Raw genomic sequence first — 19,602 nt, forward strand, 5'->3', positions numbered from 1 at the left:
CATTCAGATGAATAACATCAAAAGAATGTTATTTAAATTTTTCATTTTGTATATAAAAATGCCTTTTTTTTTGAAATTTCTTCTTTTTTATATATAAATTCTCCCCTTCTGTCTGAAAATTGGTTTGATTTATGAACTCGAGGGAAGTAGATTTACTGTCATGGATACTCCCTCTAGTCAAAGTAAAAATTAATAAATTTTTGATATTAATTTATCAGAAAGAAAACAAGGTTCATATAAATCTTTATTAACCTTGAGAAAAGTTAATTCAAATTACACACTAATTTAAAAAGTATCGAATTGATATAAAAATATCAATATTATTTTCAGTATCAATTTAATAATTTTAACACAGAAAATTAAAAGGCATTAAAATAAGCTGCAACGCTTATTATTTTAATCCAATTTTGCTTATTTTAATCCATTTTGGTATTAAAATAAACAAAATTGGATTAAAATAAGAAGCGTTGCAGCTTATTTTAATGCCTTTTAATTTTCTGTGAAATTATAAATTTTGAAATATATTAATATTAAATATTAATTTTTTATTTGCTATGTAAAATAATAATTAATTGTTGGATTATTATAAATTAATCAATAAAGCAGGAACGCACGAGAAAAAGCACTTCAGTGTTAAACAAAAAGTAATGGGGAAAAAAAGTTATATACAAAATTTGTTACTATTAAAAGCTAAATAAAAAGCTTCCGAGTGGAAGCTGCCAACGAAAAGTTTTCTCGCCGCACTTCTGAACGATGGATTGAAATCCATTACGAGAGTTCAGTCGAACATCGTTATTATACGCCAAAGAGAGAGAGAGAGAGAGAGAAAGAGAGTGAAAATAATTTTGATGATTTATCGTCGCTATATATATATATATATAGTTTTCTCAAAAAGCATATATTTTTCGAGTTGATTTTGATATATAAAACAATGATTAATTTCATTTTTATACAAAAACTAGATAATTTAATATTATAACGTAATAATAATTACGAAAATTATTTACTTCCTATCACGCAAGATTGTGCGACAATGATAATAAAAATATATGTCCTGTTAATTAATCATAAAATTAATTTATAAAAAAATTTTTGGTTTGAACACGCAATGTAATTCTACACATGTTTTATTCTCATTTCTATATAGAAACTTCTCCTCCACTTACAATTATAAACATTCAGTCATTATCGCAACTTTCTACTCTCGTTCTTTTTCTTTTTTTTAATATATATTTACACGAGGCGACTGAAATCAGTTTCGACGATAAAATCTGTAATGAACATTTTTATATTTGTAAAAACATTCTCGAGAAATACACATAGAAAATTATTTTCCTACTTTTAGAATTTTATTGAGAATCACAAAAATTTTATTACACGAGTATAATATCCCTATAATTTTTTTTTCTTTTTTACTAAATCATTAATTGTAAAATTAAATATAAATTGTTTTGTCTAATTAAAAATTTTATATTGTTATTTCTATTTAGTGGATTTTAATTTTATTGGCAAAAAAAAGGAAAATTGCTGACAGAAATTAATAATAAATTTGGAATTTTTAACTTAAAAGCAGGGGAAAATCTGTTATTTTTGAATATAATTATTCATCAATCAAGCAGAAACATTTGTCACACGCGTGTCATAAAATAATTTAATCACTCATTTTCAAATATTCTCCTTTCCCCCCCTGCACGTTGAAAATTGATTGCAAATCGACGTTTCAAAATGAAAACACCAACAGTGTACTCTCTAGAACTAATTAAAATTTTATAAAAACACTCAATCATTGATTTGAGTTTGCGTTCAGTTTTTTTTTTTTTTTTTTGAAAATCAAATGGTAATTGTATTTTTTTAATTTGTATTTTTCCCCTTTAGTGGAAATATTTAAAAAATATTTTTAATTTTTAAATTTTTATTTGTTTGTTTTCAGTTGGGATTTTTCACATACTATGTTGCGGTGATGGGCGAAGTGAATCCCTCGGGGCCGGTCCCTATCGACAGCGTCTTTATATATAGGCCGGACAAACGCCTTGAGCTCTGGAGGTTTGCCTTCTACATGTTCCTTCATGCAGGGTAAGTCAGTTTTCTTATTCAACATTTTCTTCCAAAAGTTTGATTAAAGGCTTCTTCTTCTTCTCCTTCTTTTTTTTCTACTTTTTCTACTTTTTTCCTCTCTCTGTACCTTAAAAACTTCTTTCCTCTCCTAATATTATGTTGACACAACCGAGTAACCAAATCTGGATGGTTCCACAAGTTCTAGGCTAATTTTATAGGTAGTGCTTTATAGTTGGTCAAAGGAACTCGCGCTATACTAAATTTACAAAGCTTGAAAAATTTTCATAAAAATGCAAACATTAAAGATCTCTCCTTTATTATTATTATTATTATTATTATTATTATTATTATTATTATTACACGAAAATCCTCTTTCTTTTATTAAAATATCGGTAAAAAGTCGATAATTTCGTTTATTAATTTATATACATATGAATTTATTTTATCATATATATATTTTGTATTAATATTTATATTTCTATTAATACATTTGAAATTCCGTTTTGAGTGAATTAAAATTTAGAAATTAAAAAGCAGATTTTTATTTAAAAATATTTCTTCGTGAAATTTTTAAAATATTGCTCTTTTATTTGAATTTAAATTTTGCTTTTTCGATATAAACTATAAATGGTTAACGCCCATTCGCCCGAACATACTTTCGCCTGAATGACCATTCGCCCGAATGGTTTTGCCCGAATAGTATATTTGCCCGAAAAAAATAAATATTTATAAATATAAAAAGTAAACATGAAGAAATTAATTATCACACTTTACATTTTAAGTAAATTTAAATTGTTTAAATAACTCGAAATATATGTACGTACTTCAGGAAGCACAAAAAAACAATTGATCATTTGTTTATCAAACCTTCAAATTTGCTGTCATTTCTTCTGTTTCATTTTATTTTTTTTCATTTTTCGGTCTTATCAAAATTATTAGTGAACCTGAAAATGGATTTAAACGTTGCCTTGCGTAATCACTATAAATATTAAATGCAAACATTGAAAAAACAAACTTTAATTTATGATAATATTCTATTGAGTAGTTTCAATTGTGGCGATCTGCTGAATCAATATAATGCACAGTTTGTTTAATATTTTTAATTGCTATATATATACTAAAGCCAAATATTTAGTATACATTAAATTATTCATAATAATCGAAGTGCTCGTTTGTTTCACTATTTATATATATATATATATATATATATATATATATATATATATATATTTCGTTTAAAATTATATAATTTAGATATTGTAATATCAAATAAATTAATTAAACATTTTTTTTGGGGATTAAGAAACAAATTTTTAGAAGTTTTAATTCATAATTTTTAAATAAAAAAAAATTTACTTTTACACTGAAAAAAAAAAATTTATTTGATTTAAATAATTGGTTGCTTGACTATTATCAAATAAATGATTTATTTAAAGCAAGTAATTTTTATTTGAATTAAATGAACTTGTATTTTAATTAATAATTTCTGTATTAAAAATAAATACCGTTTAAATGACTCAAATAATAATTATTAATTATTACTATTATTACTATTATTATAATTATTATTTTATAATTATAATTATTGGAAATTAATATTTATTTCATAACAGACAATGGAGTATTCAAATCAAATAAATTTTTGTTCAGTGTACATTATAAATTTAATATTATTTTTTCAAGGAAAGAAAAAATTATGTTAAAATTTTACAGAAGGTAGAAGTAAAATGATGAATCGAATTACAAGATTAGTGTTCATGTTCCAGTTTTTTTTTTTGATATTATTATTACTATTCGGTAAAGCTAATGGCATTTTATGTAGATGTTGAGTTTCCCACGCGTAATCGTGCATGTTTGGGAGTGGTCCTGTGACTTGGTAGCACTTTCGCATTAATAACAAAGTGATAGTCGATATAGCAAACCACCATCAGAACTGTAATGAGTTTCATGGGAAACGTGGGTTATTCTTATCGCTATTTACGTACATATACGTAAACGCACATACATGTGTATACATACACACACGTATATATATATATATATATATATATATATATAGAGAGAGAGAGAGAGAGAGAGAACCATAGGACGTTCTTATCTTAGTTTCCATGAATAATTTAAAGAACGTCGCACGTTGAAAACTCCACATTCCCTATTATAACCCCGTTCTCCTGTCCTTCTCTTGTCCCCTTATCCCATTTGTCACATAGTTTCCCTTTGCAACCCTTCGCATGAACAATAGACGTGTTCACACTTTTTATCGCAAACACTCGCACATATGAAAATTGTCACTTGTCAAGATTTTCACTCTACCGTTATCGACAGATAATGTGAATAAAAATTTTTCATAAAAATCCGTCACTTGTAAAATTTTTACAAAGAAAAAGTCTTTGGCATTTTTTAAAAGTTACGGCAGAAAATTTATAAAAAAAAAATATTAATGAAAAAAAGATTCCATCATCAAAAAAGAAAGGAATAAATATTTTAATATATATAATTTTTTTTTTTTGATATAAATTATGTAGTTCACAATTTGCAGAAAAAAGTCCTTGCGGCAATATTCTTGAGAAAATTCCACAATGCGGGTACATATATTGTTCTTCCTGCGCGCCTTAATAACCAAAGTTTTTCCAGCCCCTTCAATGTAAGCGCGTGAAAAAAAAAACCAACCGTGTGCGTGAATTGTTTATTTCCACTTTTCTGCCAGAATCGGCTGAAACTTTTCACTTTATGTTCACTTTCTTTTAGTTTTCATCTCTTGTTTCTTTTCTTTTTTTTTTTTTGTTGCATGTTGTTCACCCACAACATTGTGTAGGTTTCTATTTTGTGGACGTTAATTAAAGCAGACGTATAGCAGAAAGCATTTATTAAGTTTCGACGCGCGACGTGAAAAAAAAGTAATGTGGTTTCGTAATGCACAAAAAAAAACCTACACAAATTATGGGATAGACAAATGTTACCAAAGCACGTAAACATTTAAAGAAATAATGGTACAATTACAAGTCAAATTGTCCAGTAAAATTTTTTTTTTTTCTTCTAATTATGCAAGGTTATTTTTTTTTTTTGCATTTCTGTTTCTCTCTTTTTTTTTATTTTTAATATTTGATTTTTATTAATTAATGTTCATTAATTAATGATATATGATGTTTTTATAAAAACTAGACGCATATTATTCATGGAATTTTGAAAATAAATTATAAAAAGCGTTTAATCTAGATTCTTAAGGGAAAAAAAAAATTTTTTCTCCATTTTCTGCAATGTTTTACATAACATTTCCATTTCAAGTAATGCGGCAGTTGGGTTTGAATATATACTTCTTTTTTTTCTCTCAAGGATTTCTTTGGTCGAATCCACAGGCTTCGTGTATAGTGAGGATGAAATCGAGTTTAATTTTTTTTAAACATTCCAAGAGCGCTCTCAGTCAAGAGAGAGAGAGTGAGTGAGAGAGAGAGAGGAGGTCGTCATGCATGCATAATCGCAGAGAGAAGGCGTATCGGTACGAACATCATTATTCAAATCTGCCGGTCCAAGTTTCCGCGGAGTCCCGATTTACTTCCGGCAAGTCGAATAGACTCTAATGCGATGGGGGTACAGGTGGTAGAATCTCGACTTTGGATTATGCGCGATTAATGGAACTCGTTGAGAAAGTCCGCAAGTCGTGAAAGATGAATAAACGACAGAGAGATAGAGATTTTGTGAAAATGTTGCGCACAAAAAGTTCAATTTCAAAAAGTCTTTGCCTACAACAAAATGGAAAAAAAAAATCATTGTAAAGAAAATTAGAATAGACAAAATAATTTACAAAAAAATTGACTTTTTCCACTTACAATGTAAAATCGTTTGCTTTTGAAAAAAAAATTACTTCGGAAATAGTATTATTTTTACTATATTTCCGGAAAAAAACATATCAGTTTCGGTCAGTGAAAATTGTGAGAGGTAAAAAATTATACTTTATTTCTATTTTTCTCCTTGAAGAAAAAATTTCAAATGATCGTTTATCAAATTTGAGTCAAATGGTTTTTGTTTGAAATACAGAAATTATTTAATTTCCTCTAAAAATTAGTTGGTTTAAGTAAAAAAAATTCATGTTTATATTTTATTTATCTTCCATTTAATTGTGCCAATGGAAAAAAATGCTTTTACCTCAATCGAGATTTCACCCCCTTCTAAACGACGAGTATATGCATTATTTATATTTGAATAATTGCTCTTGACTCTTTTTTTTTATTTCTTTGCACTCGTTGAATTATCACCGCTTTTTTGTAGGACTCTGTATTCCTCGCACATCACGTCGGGTCCTCAATGATAAATCGTTGAGAGCCCAACATGCACATGTGAAATTCGCACTAGTACACATAGAGAGCGAGAGAGAGAGAGAGAGGGGGGGGGACGGTGATGAAAATGCATTGTGCACGTTCAACGTGACCCCTAAAGTTGCTCTTGCTAGAGAGTGGGACAGGATAGTCCTCTTCTTGTGTGCGCTCCATTTGGATGATTGCGTCGTTATAACACATCGATCCAGTCGATGCCCAACACAGGAAATAATACCTCGGCCATCTGTATTGCCCTCTCTCTCTATATATATACCTACATTACCAATCATGAGTATCAGACCACTTATACCAATACATATACTCTTTTTTTTCTTTTGTCATTTACCAAAAAAATTCCTTTCAATTCGATAATAGAAAATGGGACGTCTTCAAATTTACTAAAGTGCAAGTAATCGAACATCATTTTACTCGAATTGAATGCATTTTTTTTTGTCAATAAAGTTTGCTTTTTTTAAATTACATTTTTTATTATTAATTGAAAAAAAAAATATTTCCTTTTTGTTAAAAATTAATTTAAAAAATTAATATTTGAAATAAACTTTTAATTAATATTTTTTCCACCCCGGCAAAATTGATAGTTCTTAAAATCTATATATAAGATTGTGTGTGGTATTCATGACCAAATGCACGATTCTAGTTTGTACTATGTTGATTATCAATTCCATTTATCTTCATGTCATATTGATCCTTTGGAAATCAAGATTAAGACGAGCTTGGGTTTATAAGAACGTCTAATCGCTTCTCCATCGCATAATGTGGGGTCTATAATCTCAAGGAGTCCAATTTGATTTCGTTTTTTATTTATATTGAATGCTTCTTACTCGAAAAAGAGAGAGAGGGAAAAAAAATACTATATTCATTCTCATCTATCCAATAACAATTTTAAAGAATTGTATTTCTTGTTGATAATAGTTTTCATTTCGGAGGATTTTTATCATCATCTTTACGATTAGTACATTTTGTTAATCTCTTTTTTATTGATTAACTTTCGTTCTTTCAAAAAGGTATTGTTATTAATACTGCTGTATTAAGAAAATACTTACATAAATAACAAATACATTATTATTTATTTAAGTTCTTTCTATTAGCACGACAAAATAGTAATGCTGTTTACAGTATTTTTACTTACAGTATTTTTTACTTATAGTATTAGTACCTAGAGTATTTTTTACTCACAGCATTTTTACTTAAAATACTGTTTACATATAGTATTTTTATTTACAGTATTTTTTTACTATTATACTATTTTACTTATAGTATTTTTTTTATTTTTATTCATTTTTACTTTTAGTATTTTTAATATTTTACTTGTACTATTTTTACCCTAGTATTTTTTTACTAATAGTATTTTTACTTACAGTATTTTTTATTTATAGTATTTTTACTTTCAGTATTTTTTATTTATAGTATTTTTACTTTCAGTATTTTTTACTCATAGTATTTTTACCTACTGTATTTTTTACTAATAACATTTTTACTTAAAATACTTTTTAAATATAGTATTTTTATTTACAATATTTGTTTACTATTATACTATTTTTACTTTTAGTATTTTTACTTACAGTATTTTTTACTTATAGTATTAGTACCTACAGTATTTTTTACTCACAGCATTTTTACTTAAAATACTGTTTACATATAGTATTTTTATTTACAGTATTTTTTTACTATTATACTATTTTACTTATAGTATTTTTTTTATTTTTATTCATTTTTACTTTTAGTATTTTTACTATTTTACTTGTACTATTTTTACCCTAGTATTTTTTTACTAATAGTATTTTTACTTACAGTATTTTTTATTTATAGTATTTTTACTTTCAGTATTTTTTATTTATAGTATTTTTACTTTCAGTATTTTTTATTTATAGTATTTTTACTTTCAGTATTTTTTATTTATAGTATTTTTACTTTTAGTATTTTTTATTTATAGTATTTTTACTTTCAGTATTTTTTACTCATAGTATTTTTACCTACTGTATTTTTTACTAATAACATTTTTACTTAAAATACTTTTTAAATATAGTATTTTTATTTACAATATTTGTTTACTATTATACTATTTTTACTTTTAGTATTTTTACTTACAATATTTTTTAAAGTAAAAATATTGTAAGAAAAAAACTGTAAGTAAAAAATACTCCAAAGTAAAAATAGTAAAGGTAAAAAATACTACAAGTAAAAAAATATTGTATGTCAAAATACTAAAAGCAAAAAAATACTAAAAATAAAAATACTCTATGTAAAAATAGTAAAAGTACAAAATATTACAAGTAAAAATACTATATGTAAAAAATACTAAAAATAAAAATACCCTAAGTAAAAATAGTAAAAATAAAAAATACGCTAAGTAAAAATAATGTAAGCCAAAAATTACTGGAAGTAAAAAAATATTGTAAATAAAAATAGTAAATGTAATAAATACTATAAGTAAAAATATCTACTAAAAATAAAAATACTGTAAACAAAAAATACTTTACTTATAGTATGTTTTTTTACTTTCAGTATTTTTACTAACAGTATTTTTTATACTTCTGGTTAGTGACTTATAATATTCGAAACTTTTGGTTAGATTATTGTTACTGGTGGTATTTTACACTTCTGATTAGAGTTTTGTTACTTTCAAGTACTTACTTCTAGCGTCAACGTTTTTTTTTGTCGAATTTAAGAAAAATTTTTGTTACAAATTTTCCATGAGGAATTTATTTTTGAATAATTCACCGAGGCAGAGTGAATTGCATATGACATGAGCCGCAGTGCTTTATTTTTCCCCGAGTTCTGAAGCTCGCACACAGGAAACGATTGCCCCTGGCCTCGACGCATATTGACAGGCCATGCAAATTGACTATTTCCTAAACCCGTTTACTTAGCCATTTTCTCAGGGCAGAATTTGCATTGCGCCACACGCATACAGCATTACGCGCATCAGAATTGCCAACTCGTTTTTCTGTGGCTGACATTGTTTCAAGTTCCGACACGTTGATAAATTGAATCGCTAATAGTTGCGCTAAATCACAGTGGGAAGTGTTTATTGCAATCACAAATCGTCTCGACCGAGTGCGTTTCTTTTTTTTTGTTTTTACATTTCTTTTTTTTTTTTTTTTTGTTTGTTTAAACTCCATAGTCGAGTCAAACTAGAATTCAAGCTATTGCATTCTGTCGCCTGTGTACAATTTTTTTTTTTTTTTTTTTGCATTCTTTTTTTATCGTCTCATATAGAAGAAAAATGCCTCGAACGATGAAGAAAAGTGGAGCCACTTATTCATGCTATGAATTATTTATCCTTCTGAGTGGTAAAAGTATTTTTCTTTAAGTAGTCTCGAGATGTAAATTTTCATAAGAAAAAAAAAAATATATCTGAAATTTCATTAGGAAGTTTCTATATAAGAAATTGCAAATGAATTTTTATTTTCACATCCTTTTTTTTCAAATGATTTTTATTTTTTATATTCATTGACTAACTGAAAGAAATCCACTGCAATATATTCTAAACAGATGTTGTTGTTTTTTTTTTATTCTCGACCGCAGAAGATTTTCACAAAATAGATTTTTCAAAGTTTATTCAGAGTTTTGCGAATAGTAGAATACGTATTGCATCAAAGAGATTCTCGAAAGTTTTAGAGCAAAAAAAAAAGGAATTATTTTTGTTTTTTTTTTTAAGAGTGTGTCTAAAAAAAATCCTAGTTTCTCGAGTGATTTTTCGAGTATATATATAAAAAAAGAGATGCAAGAGCGCGAAAATCTACACGTTGTTCGCTCTTACTATCGCGACCTCGATTCGGGATTCAAAATTTTACGCGCCCTCAAGCGCACAACGGATAAGAATCACGATTTTAACAAACTGCGGTAGAAAACTTCGACTTGAAGATAAAACGTGGCTGCATAAGCTCACCAAATTCGTTGAGATGAGATCTTTTCTTCGTTTTAACATAACATTTGTTATTTTTACAGGATTGTGAATCTTGAGTATACTTTTGTATTTATTATAGAAAAAAGTGAAGGAGGGGAATTTTTTTTTTCTCTTTAATTATAATAATATTGAAACTAACAATTTTTTGAAACTAATTTATTTATAGATAACTTTATTAACTATTTTTTTTAAATTCTTTTTTTGGAAAATATTAAAAATTTAAAAATATGTATAAAATATAGTATTGTGAATATTATATACATGTATGTTTCTTTCATTTTCCGATTGTCTCTTCTATGAAGAAAATCTCTTCTTTCTTCTTTCATCTTAACGACTTCCTGCACATTACCTTAAATCCCTGAAAGCGACCTTCCGTATCTAAGCGAGAGCATGAAGCTCTAGCGAGATGTTTGTAATTAAAGCTATGGCCCTCTCCATATATAATTCACGATCCGTTTCACGGTGAAAGCTTCTCTACGAGCTTTGAGCTTCCTTTCCTTCCTAACTCTGTCTGCAATGCCTCTCTTCACTTGTTATCCTCATCCTTCTTTCCATTCCACTTCAAAAACTGATTTTCATAACCCATTACAATTTTACTCTTTAAAAAACTTTTAAATTTTATCCTTTACTATTCTTCTTTTCTTGTAGTTCATTTACTTTTATTAGATATTATCTTCTTCTTCTTTTAATTAAATCAATAAAATAAGTAAAAAAAATTAAATAATTATTATATTATTTTTTGTTTCAATTTTGGAAGAAAAATAATTTTTTTATTATATTATTTCTTTGTCTTTTGATTTAGGATGAACTTTTTTAAAAAAGAAAAATTAAAATAGAATGATTTTTTCAAGTTATTTTATTATTAATTTTGAGTTGCACAAACTTTTAAGAAATTAATCTTTTTATAGAAGCCGAATAACTTTAATTTTATGCCAAAGTAATACATATTATCTAATTATTTTTTCGTTTTCGTTTATAAAAACGTTGCGGACTTTAGTTTCATTTTTATTAATTTGTTCTGAATATATTATAAGTTTCTGCATATGTGTTGTTTTTAAACTTTATGAATTAATAATAATAATTTGAATCTTGCATATATTTTTCTCGACATATAAATGGACATAATAAATATTAAATACCTAATAAAAAAAAAATAACCGTTTTTATTCTATATGAATAAAATACCAAGAATAAAAATTCATCTTAATGTCAATCTACTTTTTATTCTTAACAATATTCATGTATAAAAATATAATTTTAGTTTTTCGAATAATCAATTATAAATACATTAAAAAATTAAATGAAAAAAAAAAAAAAATAATATCAGTGACAAAATAATTTTTTTACTTTCAGTAAATTAGATGAATTTGCAAATTTTATAATTCGTTTATTTAAATAAATTATAAAAATATATTGTTACAAAATTGATTTTTTTTTTAGTTTTATTGTTATTATTTTTTTCCCAACTAGCGGATGTATAATAAGGAAAGATTTTTAAAGATTTGATTTTTTTTTTTTTTTTTTTCAATAAATGATAATGAGTGAAAATGAAAAGTTGTTTTTGATGATATTGTCACGATGAAAACTAGGTCAGCATTGAGGAAACGTTCTGAATTCATTTTCCACATACCATCAATAATTCAAATGCGTTCCATTATTATGCACCTGTGATATCAGAAGCTGTTGGCGCGTTGCACACAACAGACATTTGAATTATATGCACACGACACACGAGATTGCGGTCTTTGGAATGCAATTCGTCCCCCCCCCCCTCCACGTCAATTCTGTCACGCTGCATAATATAAATTTCATTTTCCAGGTGGCTTCATCTGCTTTTTAACCTCGGGGTACAATTGGTCGTTGGACTACCACTTGAAATGGTCCATGGGAGTTTGAGGATAGGAGCAGTCTACATGGCTGGTGTCTTGGCTGGTAAGTAACTCCATTTATTTATATCTCTTTTAATTTATCTTCTATTTATTTTTTTATGTCAAAAAAGAATAATTTTGCATTTATAAAAAAAATGCAAATTAAAATACATCAAAATTTTTCACAAAGTTTCGATAAGAAAATGATATAGCTCGTCGATTCTTTGAGAGAATCTTTTTTTTTTTTTTTTTTTTTTAAGATGATATTTGGTCGATTTTGCATAAAATCAAGTCGTTACTTCGCGAAGAAAGTTGAGAGCTAATTAAGAAAAATTGTACCACTGCTCATTAGCGGAGAATGAGATCAAAATCATTTGTTGAACGTTTGGAGTTTTGCATTTTTTAACAAAGAGATGAGAAAAGAAAGGCATCTTTCTCTCTTCATTCCATATATGCTATTTTGTATAGTAAGTGTATATCAGTGTATTCACAATATATATATATAACGTTAACTAGGTCAATGTGTATACGTAAATTTTTCGGTTTGAACGCAAAAACAAGAGGAATACCTCGTAAAAAGATTCATCCGAGCGTTTACAAAGTGCCACTCTTAATGACCGAGTACTATTTTAAAAAAAGGAATTCCCGTGTTTTTCATTCTATATATATATGAGCCTCACACATATACAAAGCGACAAAACTTTCCATTCTCAGTTTCTACAAAATAAAAAAAAAAAAAAATTTCTGAATACACGAATCCGCGAAATTGTTGTTTGAACGCAATCCTTTGATGTTTGACGTTTTGTCACTATTTTTTTTTTTTTTTACTTTTACCTCTAAATGCAATATTGCTTTCTATTTTTAAAAACGTAAACAATAGTTTATCGTTTGTGCTTTATTTAATTTTTTTTTTTTACAAGTATTTTGTCGCGAATTGTTTAATGTATATGTCGGAAGTTGAACATTGGTCACACGATACAATAAATGTGCCTTAACATTTTCCGCAGTCTGTCAAGATTCCGTTTGTTCATCCATCCGTTCGACGTTGGTCGACCATCCATTCGGTCACAAACCCTTTCTCTCTTCGCATCTTGTTAGCACGTTATTCCGTCACGACAACAACAACAACGAATACCGATTGCGTGACAGTGGCAATTATGCTTGTATTTGCATGTCGTATCAGTCTCTCTACGCTGCCACTAACTTTACAACGATAGCCGCAACCTAGTTGTGCATTCTACCTACGTCCCCTCTTTGTCGCATTTACAATGATGAGCAGATTTCTGTAATTTATGTTTGTCAAGTGAAACACTCCCTTTCACCCTCTACGTTTTAAACTAATTTTCAACCTCTGAAATTAACTTCAATTCGTATTATGAAAATTCTTTGCGACTAATGATGATAATTTTATCATAAAAAAAAAAAAGAAACGAAGGATGCTGTATATTTATTATGCAATGCAGCGATACTCTCTCTTTCAATTTGAATTTGTGAGAATTCGTTCACTAATTCAAATTGGTAGAAATTTTCTTTAATTTTTACAAAAAATATTATTATTTAATTTAGTAAAATTTTTTTTACTAAAGTTTTAGAAAAAAATCACTAAATATTAGTAGAAACTTTTTAAAATTTTTAGTTAAATATTACTATTTGTTTTAGTAATATTTTTTCTTTTAGGGAAAAATGACTAAAAATTAGTAGAAAGTTTCACTAATTTTTAGTTAAATATTACTATATGATTTACTAATATTTTTTCTTTTAGTACAAATTTAATAAAAATCATCAGAAACTTCCACTAATTTTTAGTTCAATATTACTACTTGTTTTAGTAATATTTTTTCTTTTAGTGAAAAATCAATAAAAATAAGTAGAAAGTTTCACTAATTTTTAGTTCAATATTACTACTTGTTTTAGTAATATTTTTTCTTTTAGTGAAAAATCAATAAAAATAAGTAGAAAGTTTCACTAATTTTTAGTAAAATATTACAATTTGATTTAGTAATATTTTTCTTTTAGTAAAAAATAACTAAAATCATTAATATTTGATTTAGTAATATTTTTTCTTCTAGTGAAAAATAACTAAAAGTTGGTTAAAAATTTTCAAGAATTTAAATTAATTAACTAATTCTCATTAATTTAAATTTAGAGAGTACAATTATTAATTAGAAATATAGTAGTTTTTCAGAACTGACAATAATTAGCTATATACACAATTTACTTAGGTATCAAATTAGTAACATAATTTTCTGTTTATTTCAAAAAAAAATAAATATAATTCGTTTGATTCAAATAAATAATTATTTTTTCTAAATAAACATTTGATTTATTTTGATAAATGTTTAGGCGCATTAAAATATATTTGTAAAGTAATTTAAGATAATCCTCAAAACTTTACAATATTTTCTATATTTTGAATTTTAGTTTATAATATTCTGAATTTAAGATTTGTCACGTACAACTTAATACTTTTATTAGAATTTATAAGTTTTCAAATTGCTATAATCCTTATTGTAAATTTTGTCTGAAAAACATAGTCATTCAAAAAGGTAATAAACGATCTGGAGACTAAACTCTTGTAATTATCAACGCAGGTAACAAACCCTGTACACTAGGACCCTTCAGGTCGAAATTAAGAATTGAAGATAATCGACATTTTCCGTCTAACTTCGTGTATTTTCGTAAATACTGAGTTTACCAATTGTCACTTTCAGACTTAAACAGGTATAATTGTAAGACCAGTTGTCTGTTCACCACCGTCAAGCACTGTAGTCTAGAAAATATATTGTTTTTTACTTTTAAAATCCTGGTGTTATCATTGACTTCACCTTATACGTCATAACTACTGATAATTATCAAATTAATTATCAAGACATTTACGCGTTTTGACATTTGAATTAAAATCAAGATTAACGTAATTTATAAAATTCAAAATAAAGTCAATTTTGCGTGTATGTCGCCCTAACAAATGGTCCTTCGAGCCGGATTCTCTAACTACGCGACCGCGAAGTGGTGATAAGTGTGTGTCATTTCATACTTAAAGACAACTTAGACGTTTAATCGTAACCCGAATCAACTGTTTTATAAAACGAAAAAATAGAATTTCGTGGTGATACTTAACAGTGATTGTGTCTAAATTATACTCCTTTAATAATCGAAAAAGGATTACAAAGTCCAATCACTGAACATTTTAACATTTAATTAGTTAACATCTCAAATCGTGTTTGTGGTGTATAACAAAACATTGGAACTTTTGACTCTTATATACGAACAGTGTAATTTCGGTACTTATACGCAGTTAAAAGTGTGAGTGCAAGTTAAAAGACACTGAACACAATCAATTTGTGGAGCTGTTTTCTAAAAAATTATCAACAACCGAAGATCAACACAATCTAGTTCAACCTGGAGAGGATCTCTACCAACTGCCAAGGGCTGCCACCAACGCACAAGGATTTCTACAAAAGGTAGGCTTGTTATCGCTTTATCCAAAACTTTCCTCTGAATCTAATCCATTAATCCTCATTTCATAATGGCAGAAATCCAAGACAAAGTTAAATCCCTGATTAGAAAACGCTCAACTCACAAAGCACAAATTACTAATTATAAGAAATTTCTCGAAGAGTATAAAAAGCTTCCGACAAGCTTAATTAAATTAAACGTTCGTTTAGAAAAGTTCAAAGCTAGTTTTGAAAATTTTGATCAGGTTTCGGATGATCTTGAAACTCTTGACGAAGCTAGCAGTCATGACGTACAGAGATTTGAAATCGAAGAAGATTATATCAATATTTTAACAGAATTTGAGGAACTAAAAGCTGTTGCACAACCAAATACTCAAAGTGGTATCGCGAATATTTCAGGTTCCCAAGATGCGAATACAGCATCAAATTTTGCCTCACGAACAATGAAACGACGTGTCAAATTACCAGAAGCTTCACTTCCTAAATTTAGCGGAAAATATGAAGACTGGTTATCTTTCAAAGATGCTTTTACATCTATGATTCATGACCAGGAAGATTTAAGCAACGTTGAAAAACTCCAATATTTAAAATCGGCAGTAGTCGACGAAGCCGCGAATAAAATTAAGACGTTGGCTATAACTGATGGTAATTATGACCGCGCGTGGAACTTGTTAAAGAGTGCATACGCAGATAAACGTTTAATTATTTCCAGACATCTGAGCCTCCTTCTTCGGCTTCCTAAACAAGAAAGAGAAACCGCGGAAGGGCTGAGACGTTTAGCAGACGAAACGCAACAGCATTTAGAGTCCTTAAAAACACTGGATATTAAAATCAGCGAAGAGATTGTTATTCAAATTTTAGAAGAAAAATTATTTAAAATCACAGCGGAGAAATGGGAGGAAACTCTGACACGCGATACTTTTCCAAAATTAGACGAAATGATAGAGTTTTTATATAAAGTTGCTTCTAGAGTCTCTAAACGCGAAAGAGATAACAATACTCAAAAATCAACTCAACCTTCTAACTCCGGTAAACCGTTAAACAATAAAAATACTAAAAATAAGTCGCCAGACGCGACAAGACAAGCTTTCGTTTCGAAAACCGAAAAAACTTGTTCAATTTGCCGTGAAGCAGGACATCCTGTATATAAATGTAACAAATTTCGAGCGTTAAGTGTTCCTAAGCGAATCCAAGCAGCCAAAGAAGCAACTCTTTGCTTGAATTGCTTAAGAAGTCACGGGGATAAGCCTTGTAACTTTTCCAATTGTCTGATTTGCTCGGAACCTCACAATACGTTACTTCACGATTCAAAAACGCAAGGAAGTTGACAGCTAAATCCTACGGGTATGGAACATTTTAGTTTTGCAACTACAATTAATGTGCCGACTAGTCAACTAATCACTAGTGCGGTAATTAACGTTTATGACAGAAACAAACAATTAAAGATTGGTCGAGCATTGCTCGATACTTGTGCTACCGCAAATTTCATAACTGAAAACTTTTTAGATAAACTCAATTTACCTAAACAAAAATGTTCTATACCTATAGGAGCATTAAACGATTTGTCAACGGTAACTAAGCACATCGTTAAATTAACCATACGTTCAAGATATAATGCGTTCGAAAAAACTATCACTTGTTTAAGTGTACCAGAAATTTCTAGATCTGTACCTAATGAATTTCTTAAACGAGAGTTATTCAATATCCCATCAAATCTGCCTCTGGCCGATCCAAATTTTAATAAACCTGCAGCAATCGATTTATTATTAGGTTCTGGTCCCACCTTATCAATGCTTTGTGTCGGACAAAATGATCTTTCAAAAAACGGAGAAGACCTTTATATTCAAAAAACACGTGTAGGTTGGATCATAGGCGGAACACCTAATAGTAATCTAAAATTGCTAAAAACTAAATCAAAAAAGCTTAAACTTGATTGTCATTTAATAGAATTACGCGAAAGTCTCGTTCGATTCTGGGAAATAGAAGAAGGACAAGTCTCTCGACACTTTTCTGCGGAAGAATTAGAATGCGAAAGACACTTTCAGGAACACGTCAGTCGCGACCAATCCGGAAAATACGTTGTGGCACTGCCATTTAAAAAGGCCGAGGTAAATGTAGGAGAATCCTATCAAAAAGCTCTTAAACGTTTTAAATCTCTATTATTCAAATTCCATAAAAGCCCTGATCTAAAAACTCAATATACGGAAGTGATCGACGAATACATCTCGTTAAATCACATGACGAAAGTTAATGAGGTAGACAAAACTGATGGTTTCTACTTGCCACACCTGGCAGTAATTAAAGAAACTAGTTTATCTACCAAATTACGGGTAGTCTTTGATGCGTCGGCTAAAACCAACAATGGTCTGTCCTTGAATGACGAGCTTATGGTCGGCCCTACGATTCAGCAGGATATTATTTCTTTACTTTTGAAATTTCGGATTCATAAATATGTTATCACCGCTGACGTAGAGAAAATGTACCGACAAATTCTCGTACGCAAAGAGGATCGAAAATACCAGAGGTTACTCTGGGGAACGGAAAACAGCGTAGATACTTACGAATTAAATACGGTTACTTTTGGACTCGCATGTGCTCCGTTTCTCGCTATACGTTGTCTGCAGCAACTCGCTGAAGACGAAGGCGAAAGATTTCCCACAACAGCAAACATATTAAAAAATGATGTTTACGTTGACAATCTTCTCTCGGGATCCGATACGATTGAAGGGGCAATAAAAATTAGAGAAGAAATGATTACTCTACTTAAACTCGCAGGTTTTAATTTACGGCAATGGGGTTCAAACGATCCACGAATATTACACGGTTTGCCAGAAAGTAGCATAATTCCAAATTTTCAATTAGATAAAGATCAACCTGTTAAAACATTAGGTGTATTTTGGAACGCTAAGAAAGATTCCATTACTTTCACTGCACATCCGATAAATCTATCTGTTGTCAAGACAAAACGTACGATCTTATCTGAAATTGCAAAATTTTTTGACCCATTAGGACTTGTAGGACCCATTGTTCTGTATGCAAAAATAATAATACAAAAAATTTGGCAATCAAAATTAGAGTGGGATGAATCTGTCACCTCCAGTATATTTACATCATGGTCAGAATTTTGTGATCAGCTCTTGTTGGTCAACAATCTGTCCTTTGATAGAAAAATAATATTGGATGATACAACCAACGTTCAAATGCATGGGTTTTGCGATGCAAGTGAAGCCGGTTATGGGGCTTGCATATATATTCGTTCGACAGATTCTTCCAATAGAACAATCGCAAAACTGTTTTATGCGAAATCAAAGGTCGCACCGATAAAGACCGTGTCGTTACCACGTCTCGAATTATGTGGTGCTCTACTTTTAGCACGTTTAGCAAGGCAAGTCACTTCAATAATAAAAGTTGATTTTGAAAAAACTGTTTTCTGGACGGACTCTACTATTGCTTTAAGCTGGATTCAAACCTCCCCACATTTACTAAAAACGTTTGTTGCCAATCGCGTCGCTGACATACACAGAGTGTCAAACTCTAATCAATGGCGACACATCCGATCAAACGACAATCCAGCAGATGCGTTATCTCGAGGTCAACTGCCTCGCGATTTTTTAAATAATTCTCAATGGATTAATGGCCCATCGTGGCTCATCTTAAATGAATCTCATTGGCCCATCTTACAGCCCAATCAATTAGGCGAAATCCCAGAACGGAAAAAAGCCACTTGCTTAGCAATTACACGGCTTGATTCGAATTTTTTGCAATCATTTTCTTCATACGATAAACTCATTCGTATAGTTGCATATTGTTTACGATTTAAACATCAAAAACTATACAAAGGTCTTCTTAAGGTAGAAGAATTGGCCGCTGCTGAAAAAACAATCATAAAATTAATTCAATCTCGAGAATTTAGCAAAGATATCATTAACTTAAAACAAGGAAATGATGTCAATAAAAAAAGTAAATTGTTATTACTGAAT

The 19,602-nt window shown here is 28.7% G+C and overlaps 1 protein-coding gene across 2 annotated transcripts in view; it reads left to right on the forward strand.

Moving 5' to 3' along the window:
• Positions 1-19,602, forward strand: part of LOC127286894 (protein rhomboid) — a 285,703-nt gene that overhangs the window by 234,675 nt on the left and 31,426 nt on the right. For both annotated transcript variants that reach the window (XM_051313517.1, XM_051313516.1), the window contains 2 exons: positions 1,931-2,073; positions 12,119-12,231. In XM_051313517.1, coding sequence (XP_051169474.1) covers positions 1,931-2,073; positions 12,119-12,231 — 256 coding nt within the window. The remainder of the gene's footprint in view (positions 1-1,930; positions 2,074-12,118; positions 12,232-19,602) is intronic.

This window comes from Leptopilina boulardi, unplaced genomic scaffold (genome assembly GCF_019393585.1).
Source record: "Leptopilina boulardi isolate dan_hultmark-lab unplaced genomic scaffold, ZJU_Lbou_2.1 LbouV2_364, whole genome shotgun sequence".
Classification (NCBI taxonomy): domain Eukaryota; kingdom Metazoa; phylum Arthropoda; class Insecta; order Hymenoptera; family Figitidae; genus Leptopilina; species Leptopilina boulardi.